The sequence below is a fragment of the Vombatus ursinus genome, unplaced genomic scaffold, assembly GCF_900497805.2.
Source record: "Vombatus ursinus unplaced genomic scaffold, bare-nosed wombat genome assembly UNPS02014791.1, whole genome shotgun sequence".
NCBI lineage: Eukaryota > Metazoa > Chordata > Mammalia > Diprotodontia > Vombatidae > Vombatus > Vombatus ursinus.
In genome coordinates, this window is record NW_020954569.1 from 76,610,181 (window position 1) to 76,622,303 (window position 12,123).

At 33.4% G+C, this 12,123-nt stretch overlaps 1 protein-coding gene across 4 annotated transcripts in view; it reads left to right on the plus strand.

The window, feature by feature from the left end:
- Positions 1-12,123, plus strand: part of WDR7 (WD repeat domain 7) — a 458,806-nt gene that overhangs the window by 349,286 nt on the left and 97,397 nt on the right. For all 4 annotated transcript variants that reach the window (XM_027868951.1, XM_027868954.1, XM_027868953.1 and 1 more), the window contains 3 exons: positions 821-938; positions 4,995-5,144; positions 7,066-7,148. In XM_027868951.1, coding sequence (XP_027724752.1) covers positions 821-938; positions 4,995-5,144; positions 7,066-7,148 — 351 coding nt within the window. The remainder of the gene's footprint in view (positions 1-820; positions 939-4,994; positions 5,145-7,065; positions 7,149-12,123) is intronic.

Here is a 12,123-nt window from a genome sequence, read left to right on the forward strand (position 1 = left end):
GTAAGGGTTATAGAGAGAAGAAAATGTTTAACTTTGACTTTAGTAGGACTGATTTGGAGAGATTGAGGTGCAGTGAAACTCAGCACTTCATTTCACTAACTTGTAGTGATATTTATTTTTTCATTATTGGAAGATGTTGATTTTAATGTGCATCCTTCCTTATCCACAACCTAAAATATCTTATGCCTGATCTTTTTTGTTCTGTAGAATGTCAGTATCAATTAATATGCCATATATATTGCTACAAATACTTCATGTATTTTGCGCAAGAACAACAATGCAGATTGCCTCAGCATTGTGTCTAGGTAAGCCAGTCTTACTTAGAACATCTCATAACATCACAAATGACAGAAATAGTTTTGTCCTTTTCATTTCTTTGGTGATATTTATTTGGGTATTAATACTATTTAGAGAACTTTGGTTTTAATGTCTCAAATCCTGACTTTTGAATGCATATTCCCTTTGACTTTATGAAGGAAAATGTAAAAGAAAAAACTTTTCAGGACATTCTTTCTTGACTTATTCTAGGCTTTGTGATATTAATTCAGTACTAGGGCTTGATAATTTGTTAACAAGGCTTTTTTAACAGTTTGGACAGATGCACACACTGTTTTCAATCTTCACGGTTAATTATTCGATTTTGTATTTGATGCTAGAACACCCTGACTCCTAATCACTGCTCATTGTTGGCAGTCCATTATATTCTAACTGTTTGAGTGCTCCCATTGACCTTGAACTGACATTATAAGCTGTGTCTAATCTTTTCAGTCTATATTTCTAATGCTTTTCTTTTTTTCTCTTTTGTCTGATCCTTATTTAGCATCACAATGGGGCTGCCCCTGAGTCCAGCAGCTGACTCCGCCCGCTCTGCGAGACATGCCCTCTCACTCATTGCCACAGCCAGACCACCCGCCTTTATCACAACTATTGCCAAGGAGGTAAGAGGAGCTTTTGAGCAATCCCTGAGTCTCTCTCTCCAAAAGAATACTTTGATGGTAACATTCAGTCCTTAAATAGTGAAATTTAAACATTATAGAATAGTAACTGTTCAGTGTGAAAGTAGAGAAATTAATATAGGTGGATGAATAAGCTCATTTACACTAAAGGCTAAGTAGTAGTTAATGTGTACGGCAGAAAAAATTAGCTGATTAATTTATTTCACTTTGTGTACATTCCTGTTCTCAAAGATAGTGATTAAAAAAAAAAACAAAAACATTTCTTATTGATTCTGGTTTCCTAGCCTGAAACTCAAGACTTTTTAAATTCAAATAATCTAGATTATAATTTCCTTATGAAAAAGGATTATGCATTGTTCATCTTTGTATCCCTTGAGAACCTAATACAATAACTTGTGCTATATAGTTATGTGCTTAGTAATTGTTAAATTGAAATACAAACAACTGTTTACCAAGTATTTGCTTCTAATCAAGATGGAATTGCCTATTTATAATCAACTAATTTGCTATGGAAATAGATGTGTAAGCAGAAATATTATTGAAGTTACTAATTGTTTTTCTTTACTGTAGGTCAGAACTAAAGAGCTGACTATCAGCTGATCTCAACCTTGGCTATAGTGTAATGGGCTAATGTTACTACCTGTTTGAAATTCAAAGAAAGAACAATAAATTATCTTTCCAGTAAAGATCTGCTAGGTTCTTTGCCATGTTCGTGGAAGGAAAGAGAAGGCAAGATTCAGAATACTAAAAATAGTTTTATTCCATTTCATAAGTAGTATGCTGTCCTTCATCTGCTAAGATGTTGTTACTAAGTCAGTTGTGTACTTTGAGTCATTTTTTTTCTGGTAGTAGAGAAAGATTTATAAGTAAGTCCTAAGTGAGTACCCTCAGAAGTACCAATTTGTGAATTCATACATATTGAACTCAGGTCTACCCCCAGAGCCATCTCTATATGGAAACTCCGTAAATATCTTTTGAATGAAACTAAACACTCACTGAGTAGCTCACTGGTTTAAGGTCAGTCAATAATCAATCATCAAACATTTATTAAGCAACTTCTGTGTACCAAAACTGTGCTAAGCTGAGAATACTAAAGAGGCTGAGGAGTTTCACATCTGGCGAGGGAAACGATCTAGGCCTGGGATTAGACTTGTGATTTCATTGGTATGGGGGAATTCTCAGATAAGGAAACTCCCTCTACCAATTTAGATCAGTACCTCTCTGTAGCTTAGAGAAGCAACTCAGTACTCAACAGAATGACTTCTTCAGAGTCATATATTAACATGTATCAGAAGTGGACTTGAACCCAGGTCTTCTTGGCTTTTGAGGATGGCTCACTGATCACCACCCCATAAAACCTTTTTGCTTATATAATTCAAAGCCAGCGATGGAAATGTATTTCCATGAATATCACAGAATATGAGAGCTTCATTGTTGTTCAGTCTTTTCAGTCATGTCCAGCCAGCTCTTTGTGACCCCCTTTGGGGTTTTCTTGACAAAGATACTGGAGTGGTTTGCCATTTTCTTCTCCAGGTCATTTTTACAGGTGAGGAAACTGAGGTAAACAGGGTTTTGTGACTTGTTCAGGGGCATCTAGCTAGTAAGTATCTGAGGCCAGATTTGACCTCACGAAGATGAATCTTCTTGACTCCGGGCCCAGTACTGTATCTCCTGTGCCACCCTACCTGCCCTATTAGAGCTTCAAGGGTACTCTAAAGATTAACTAGTCCAATCCTGTCATTTTACAGATGAAGAAACTGAGGCCCTTTTAGGTAATAGTCAGGTTCAGTCATTTTCATCTAGGCTAACAAAATGTTGATATGAACTTGTTTACATGTAAATATAACCAACTGGTAAATATTTCCCCCAACAATTTAGTTTTTACCATTTATAATGTTATTTCTACATTTTAATAATTAGACTTCTTTATTAATAAAGTGCTTAATTACTATTTAATTAATTACTAATAACTAAGGCCTTTGGGTTCACAAAGTGCTTATAACCACACTGTGAGTTAAGTATTGTATAAAATCAAATCAACAAGCATTTAAGTACCTACTGTGTGCCAGACTGGGAGTACAAAGTAATGCAAAAGATCATCCCTGCTCATATTATACCTATTTTACAGAAAAGGAAACTGAGGGTCAGAGACTTTGTGGCTTACAAACCCTTGTTCAAGCCACACCCTAAACCCAGGTTTCCTTTTGCAGTTTCACTGAACTTTCCAGCACTGTCTCTATTTATTTTCCAAGCACTCCTCCCCTCACCAAAGTAAACTGTGGTCCATTCTTTTTTTTTTTTTTTTTCCTGAGGCAATTGGGATTAAGTGACTCGCCCAGGGTCACACAGCTAATAAGTAGTAAGTGTTATGTGTCTGAGGCCAAATTTGAACTCAGGTCCTCCTGACTCCAAGGCTGGTGCTCTATCCACTGCACCACCTAGCTGCCCCTAAACTGTGGTCCATTCTGACCGAAGTTCACCTACAGTTTCTTTCCTGATTTTTGAAGAAATAGCACAGATAAAAGGCATGGGTTTATGCAATTTCCATAAAACACAGAAGATGCTGAACTTGATAGTCTTCCTGAACCCTGGAGAAGGTAGTGGCATTTCTTTCGCTCTGATTTATCTTTCTGTCCTACCTCCCTTGGTTTCCATGCTACAAGCTGTATCGGAAGAGCCATCAAGGAGGTAGATTCAACTTAAAAAAAAAAGGGCATTGTAATATAGAGGGGAAAAATCACTGGATTTGAAATCAGAAGAATAGAATTTAAATCCTGGCTTTGCAACGATGTAACTATGAATAAGCCAGTTAACCTTTATGAGCTTCACTTTCCTCATTCGTAAAATGGCAGTCATAGGACTTGTACTATTGTGCTAATAATACCCTGTACCCTGTGAGCATGGTTGTTGATAAAACACTTTATACATCTTAAAGTACAGTACAAAAGTGAGCTGTTACTTTCACTTATATATTGTCTTCTGATTGATAACACCATTATCTATTTTACATTTAACTTTAATAAATACATGTAATATATTGATACCTTCTTATAGTTCATATTAAATTTGGCATGTCCTTAAACTCCTCAAGGGAGCAGCTAGGTGGCGCAGTGGATAGAGCACTGACCCTGAAATCAGGAGGACCTGAGTTCAAATCTGGCCTCAAACCAAATACTTGACACTTACTAGCTGTGTGACCCTGGGCAAGTCACTTAACCCCAATTGCCAAAAAACCAAACAAACAAACAAAAAACAAAAAGCCCGCACCTCTGGCTTAAATCCAAGATAGATCTGCCTTATTTCAGTCTTCTTCTATAGTAAATAGAAGTATGTGCTAACATAGCTCTACATGTATATCGCATGTATAATGTACATTACTGTATTATACGTGTATAACATTTGATAATTTCACTAGTTCATAGAAAGATTTTTTTACTGACCCATTCTCTTCTAAAATGTACAGACACTAAAATGAAGGTACTCAACATTGCCAAATAATCTGTAATTTTTTTGGATGTTTTTTGTATGGTAAGCCCTATAAATGATAGGCATTAAAAATTGTCTTTTGTTAATATTGCTTAGTAAATCATATAATCCCTTGTACAGTTTGGAAGTTAGCAATTTTTATTAGCAATTTAAAAATACTTCCTTACCTAACCCAAAGAGGCAGCAAGGTGGCACAGAAAATGTTGAGTCAGGAAGACCTAAGTCCAAATGCAGCAAGTGTTCCTTGTACCCTTACTAGCTTTGCGACTCTGGGCAAATCACTTACCCTCCACCTACCTCAGTTTCCTCATCTCAAAACAGGAATGATAATAACATCTACCTCCTAGGGTTGTTATGAGAATAAAGTGAAATAATATTTGTAAAGCGTTCTGCAAATCTTAAGGTGCTGTATATACTAGATGTATTTATGGTTTTGCTGATTTTTTTTTCGAAAGGTTTAATAATATATAAGCAAAAGCTTATATATAAATATAAGAGTGAATAAAATATTAATACAGTGACCAATATAATATTATCTCATCCTTTTTGTAGGTACATAGACATACTGCTCTAGCAGCGAACACCCAATCACAGCAAAATATCCACACTACAACTCTTGCTCGAGCTAAAGGGGAGATCCTGAGAGTCATTGAAATCCTTATTGAAAAAATGCCCACAGATGTTGTTGATCTTCTTGTTGAGGTATTATCATGATTTCCTCAATAAATAAAAAATATAACAAATATTCCAGTGCAGTAATATAATGCAGCTAACTGCATTTTCCTTCTAGTATCTCTAAAAGAGTTTGTGCACATATGTAACATTTAGAGTTCATATCAACTTCTGGAAGTGGTTGTAGTCATTGTTTGTATTACCTATCATTTCCAGATTTTTTTCTTGTTTAAATTTCTAGTTTAAACAAAGTAACTGACAATTTCCATTTATAGTTTATGGGCTAGAGCTTGACCAAAATAATTTTTCAATGCAATTTTCTCTTGTATATCCATCTTTGTAAATAAAACATAACACAGTACCTCTTCATAAATTACAGCTCTCTCTGCTGTTTCTACAAATCTGTAAATAACTAACCTCAAAAGTAAACATGGGTTCCTCTTTAATTTTAGCTTTATTAGATTTGCTTCTGCAAAAACTTTTAAATTTTACATAATCAAAATAATCCATTTTATCTTCTGTGATTCTCTTCATCCCTTGTTTGGTCATGAACTTTTCTTGTACCTATAAATCTAGTAGTTAATGTTTTCTCTGTTTCCCTAATTAATGATGCTTCTTTTATATAGCCACTTAGAGCTTATGTTTGTATAAGCTGTAAAGTGTTGGTCTAAGTCTAATTTCTTCCATACTACTGTTCAGCTTTTCAAACAATTTTTGTAAAATAGGGAAACAATTGGGAAAAAATCTTTACTGCAAGTTTCTCTGAATTTATATGTAGATATGGCATGATATGATATATAAGAAATTGATTCACATTTATAAGGGTAAGAGCCATTCTCCAATTGATAAATGGTCTAGTATGAACAGATAATTCTCAAGGGAAGAAGCCCAGGCCATCTATAACCGCATGAAAAAATGCTCCAAATCACTACTAATTAGAGAAATGTAAAATAAAGTAATACTGAGATTGGGCCTCACACTCATAAGATTGGCACAGGTGATAAAAAAGGAAAATTAAAAATGTTACTATCGTTTTTCCATGGGAAGACAGGTATATTGATGAGCTATTGAACTATTGTGTGCCTGTTAATGGATACAACCATTCTGGAAAGTAATTTGGAATTATATTCATCAAGTTACTAACAAGTACGTGCCCTTTGAAATAGATTCTTTACCCAAAAGAGACCAAAGAAAGAGGGAAAAGTTCTATATGTACAAAAAATATTTACAGCAGCTTTTTTTGGTGGTGGCCAAAACAAAATAAAAACTGAAAACTAAGGGGATGTCCATAAATTGAATAGCAGTCGAGTAGTTGTTGTAGTGTATGAATGTGATGGAATTGTCCTATAAGAAATGAGGAAATAGATGATTTCAAAGAGACTTGGAAAGACTTAAAAGAACTGATTCAGAGATCAATTTATACTATAATACCAATATTATAAAAATGAATCATTTTGAATTATAAACTGATGAAGAATGAAATAAGCAGTACCGAGAGAACAATTTGCACAGTAACGGTATGGTAAAGGCAAATAGCTTTGAAAGTTGTAATAATTATGATCAGTACAGTGATCATCCATGATTAGACAGCATTGATGCTTTCAATGACAAAGAGGTGATGGGTTTAAGTTTATAGAATGAGACATTGATATTTTTGTGTATAGCCAATGAGGAAATTTGTTTTGAGTGCTACCAATGTGGAATGTTATACATACTTTCAATGAAATCAATGATATTGTTACTTTTACTTGTTTTACTTTGTTACTTTGTTACCTCTCACTGTTAGGGTAATTGATAAATGTAACATAAAACCAAAATATTTCAAAGACTTTAAAATCATAGAGGTTGAAACTAAAAAGCACCAAATTAGGAATTAAAAGTGTTAAGTTAAAAAAAAAAGGAAATTAATTATTTGAAAATAATGTCAGATCTGTGGTTTTTCTTCTCAAAGGTTATGGACATTATAATGTACTGTCTTGAAGGATCTTTAGTTAAAAAGAAGGGACTTCAAGAGTGTTTCCCAGCCATCTGCAGGTAAAGAAATCTTTAATAAAATAGTGAAACAAATTATGTGCAATGCAATAGTTTTTTACACTTTGTGTTTTATTAGTCTAGTCTGATTAGAAATTAGAGCATTATGACATTTAACATGTTTTAAGTTAAAATTTTGATTTTAAGAAATAAAAAAGATAGGGTATCTGTTGACTGTGTCCATACTCTGATATCTATTCCTCAGGAGCTAGAAAAAAACATTATTGAAAGTGAAGAAAGTAGTAAAACTACTTACTAAATACATTCCTAGTAAAATGAAAAATTCTCTTCTGTCAGTGTTCTGATCTCCACCTCATTTTTTCACCAGTGAATTCTACATATAAAATGTCAAGCAGTAATCATTGCCAAGGCCAAAACTTGTATTTTAATTGCATCACATTTAGTCTTATTTTGTATTGGAAAACCTATTTCTATTTGCATTGAAATAAGACTTACGTTGAATACATTAACTATACCTATAATAACTGTGTATATAGTTATATTTATTGCCATAAACACATCCAGTAGAAGCAAATTTCATAATTTAAAAAGGGAAACTATCAGCATTAGTTTTTCTTGATTTTGCTTTTAAAGCTGTCTTTAGATCCATTTATGAAAGAACAGCCTGTCCACCTAGAGGTTTTCAGGTAGAAATGGCACCAAGCTAAACAAGATTGAAGTTAACTTTAAAATCTCCCAAAATTGGCATTAAATTTTAGTTGGACATATTTTGTTTTCTTGCCATCCTAAAATGTGTCCAACCACATGAGTACATTTATTATCATTAATTTTTATGCCTTATCTCTGTAACACTGTTCCAGAAACCTTTTTTTTTTCTGGCTGCCCACCCATCCTAGTCCCTCTAGTTCACTGTTCTGTCTAGCTTATGGCAGCAAAAAAGTTAAAAGAGAAATATTTAAAAAGAGAAATGGCAGCTTTTCTATTATAGTTTTGTACTGTCTCAAAATATTTTTCCATATTTTCTACATAATGGGTGATATATAGGTATATTAGAATATAAGAATGTGAGTTTTCCTTTAATGTTATGATGGTGCAGTTTTGTTCCTCGTACACAGAGTATGAGACTATATTGTAGCTAGTGAATTTTTAAAGAAATTTTTAGTTGTGTTTTCCAAATTGGCTATTTTGTAAATAAACTAAAACTTAAGTGAGAATAGGAAAGTTGTTGTAAAAGGATTTTTAAATTAAGCTTTGAGTTGTTTAGTAATAGCATGTTACACTTATACTAAACACAATTAAGCAAGTAACAGATCTTCATGGAGGGACTTCTTAGGATGCCTCCACCATCCCTGATTTTTCATTGCACAGATTGTTTGGTTTCATTTAGTCATTCAACAAATATTTATTAAACAACTATTTTTAGAGAGCACTGTATTACCTGCTGGGAGAAATAGAGAGTTTAGCCAAGACTGCTGTCGTGGAACTGAAAGTCCATAGATTTTCTCCATGCCATTTAAATGCCTACTATGTAGCAGCCACTGAGCTAAGCACAAAGAAAGGCAAAAAAACCCAGTCTCTGCTCTCAAAGAGCTCGCAGTCTAATGGGAGAGGCAACATGCAAACAACTAGGTAGAAACGGGATTTAGATAGTATACACACACATAGACATACACACAAATGACCATGTAAAGTCTTGTGCTCATTTAAGCCTTTAAATATTGAGCATCTGTTTGGTTGTTGAGAGGATATGTGTCTCTAGGATTAGTATATTCAGCATAGACATTTTTAATGTTTTTCCTTGATTTTATCGAGTATGGGTAAAATTAAACTCAAGCCAAAATGTTTAATGGCTTACACCAGTACATAAATCTGGCAGTCTATAATTTTGAGGATCATTTGACAAAGTCATTGAGGTTAGACCATGGTCTTCACCTCAAAATAGTTTATAAACTGTTTAGGGAGCTAGAGTTAAAATAACAAATAATAACTAAATATATATAATAAATAAATAATAACCAAATAAATAATAACTGAAAATAACTAATAACAGCAACATATGTTGAATGTTAAATGAGTATCATGAACATTAAGTGATGAAGTTCAGAAAATGAGAAAAACTTATTTATATATTGCATTTGCATAAGTCACACTTATATATAGGTTGGCAAAATCCTTTCCTGACAATAATCATCTGTAAATAGATAGTATATTACAAATGAAGAAACATAGTCTTCCTGGAGTTAAGGGACTTGACCAAGGTCACACAGCTAGTAAATGATGGAGCTGGAACTAAAACCTGTGTCTCCTGAATCAAGTTCAGCACTTCCCACTGTACTGCGCTGTTTTCCCTAAGAGAACACTGATGATAGAAGGAACCTCTAATCTGGTCATCTGAAGTAGGGCAAAAACCAGAATGAAAACAATTGAATGGATACTGTGTATATTCCATTGCTATGTCCTTTACCAACTTTTAGCTAACATGATAGGCTCTCGTCACAAAAACTTCATATTAAATCTAAATTTATAAGCAGCATAGGACTATATAACTGATTAGACCCTCCCATATAGTATTTACTCTTTAAATCTTTATGTATCTTATGCTGTTCTACAAGTGCTTTAGTTGTCTCTGTTTATAGCGTAGGCCGTCCTCCATAATGATAAGTGTTAGCATATGCTGAAGGTAGGTCATAACATGGAGTGGTACTTTCATTTTCGTTTCTTGTGTCTTAGAAAATCATCTGAAAATAAAAAAAAAACATTAAGCAGAAATAACATATTTGAAAGAACACCATATATAAACCATTTTATTCTCAAGAATAATTTCACAATTGGGCAATAAAAGTAAACAATATAGATTACTGTGGGGGGAAATTATGTTTCTGTTATTTTGAATATGAGTTAATATATAACACAGGAGTTCATAAGATCTTTAAAAATTAAAAGTATCTTCCCATGTGTAGAACTAACAATTGCTTCTTAGTCACAAGATCAGTAAGATGCTAAGTGACCCTGATTTTGATGTTATTTAGAGTTGTTTTTTAAATAATTTAACATTTAAAAATATAATTCTGGTAATGAAGGTTACATAGAAAAATTACAATATATGTAGAAAAAGATATGTACCATAAGAGTTACAATGTGGTGGAAGAGTAGCAAAGAGGACAAAGATCGAATAAGACTTCATGAAGGAGGTGGCCCTTTAATTCGACTTTGGAGGATAAGTAAGCATTTCAACAGAGGCTGGTTCAGTGGGTGGGTGTATTAAGTGATATTCCCAGCAGAGGAAACAATATCTGTATAAGAGAGAGATGGAAATATATGGACTAGTGCATGAAAATGGTCTTACTTATTTAAATGCTACTTAAGTGGACAAATTGCTGCGTGTGCAGTTTTAAAAACCATAATTTTGTGGCTTTAAAATCACAATTCTGCCAAGATTTTCTTCATACATTCCTAACAATGTGACAGTCATTTCTTAGATTGCGTGTGAAATTGCAATGTTTTGTTTAAGCAAATCTTTATTATATGCTTGGTGTTTTCAGTTGTCATTGATATAAATGGAATTGATTTCTAAGTGACTGTGTTACTGAATTTAGAGTTTGGCCATAATTAACAAATCACCTTCTAATTTGATTCCATAGGTCCTCACCCCCACCAAATCCATTTAATCCTTAACGTCAAATTAAGAAATTCAAGCATAAAGGACTTGAAGGAATAGTGCAAGAAAGTTAACTGTCCCAGTTATTTTTAGTTAGTCATATTTTATATAAATTGTTAGAGGTTGTTGTGATTGTTTTTATTTGGACATGGAAATGGACAAGAGCACACAGGAATATAATTTCTAAGCATTAGTCTTCTACCAATGAGCTCAAATCATTCAATTATATGCTTATATTTTAATTGTAATGTAATCAGAATTATTATCCTTTCCTCACCTTTTATTCTCTGGGTAAAACCATTCTGATCCAGGCCATTAAAAATGTATGATTTTAGAACATTAATTCTCAAACTGTTCTTCAAGGAACCCTGAAACACCCAAAGTTGTTTGTTTATTTTAATGAACTTTATGTTATGCTAATCAACTTTAACAATGATAAGTTTAGAGGATTTTGTAAAGGTTCTGCCAAAGTTTGGTTTAAATTGAAGGGTCCTACTACTGTGGAAAAGTTTGAGAACCACCATTTTAGAGTAGCTTTCAGGAAAAGAAAATCACACAGTTGGACATCAGCATAATCCTGTTACCAAAAACAGTTCTTTGACTCTCTGTGGTAATACAAAGTAGGAATAGCATGAATAATTGAAATCTGTAGATAACTCCAAAACAACACTGGCCAGGAGCTGTCACTTCCTTTCTCCATCAAACCTTACAACTGAAGCTCATGATAAAAATTAAAACTGACGTGCTTGAGTTTTAGCACCTCTTATTTGTACTTCTTATGTATACTGTGGTAAAGATTCTGTGAACACAGGATGTATCCAAAAGGTGAGCAGCTCAGAAAAAAAAGAAGAAAAAGCCTGGATAATCCCCAAATTGAGGAATATCATCCCTGTGTAGATAGTACCTAGTCTAATTTGGTGAGTGGTAAACATTTACTTAATAAGGTACCTCTGTATTATCATCTTTAAGTCCTTATAGGCTGGTTATTACACCTAAAGACATTTTCCATAGTATTTCAGTAAAACAATATCAGGAACACATCAGTGTTATGTCCAGGTATTGTAGACATAGATGTAAATGTTCCTAATAATTTACATTTTAGTTCCAGGCATATTATTAATAATACAGTGACTTCCATTAATAATACAAGAAAATTGCTTAGATTTCTATGCCCTTGAGATTGAATACAGCACAAATACTCTGACTCAGAACCCAGTTGTACAAAATGCTTCTACTGTCAAGGACTTTTCATCTGTATGACAAATAGGTGTTCATTCTTATATAGGAATTAAATACTGTTCTTAAAAGACAAAGGAACAACATTGCTTTCTCTTCTGAGTTAATTTGGCAGCATGCATA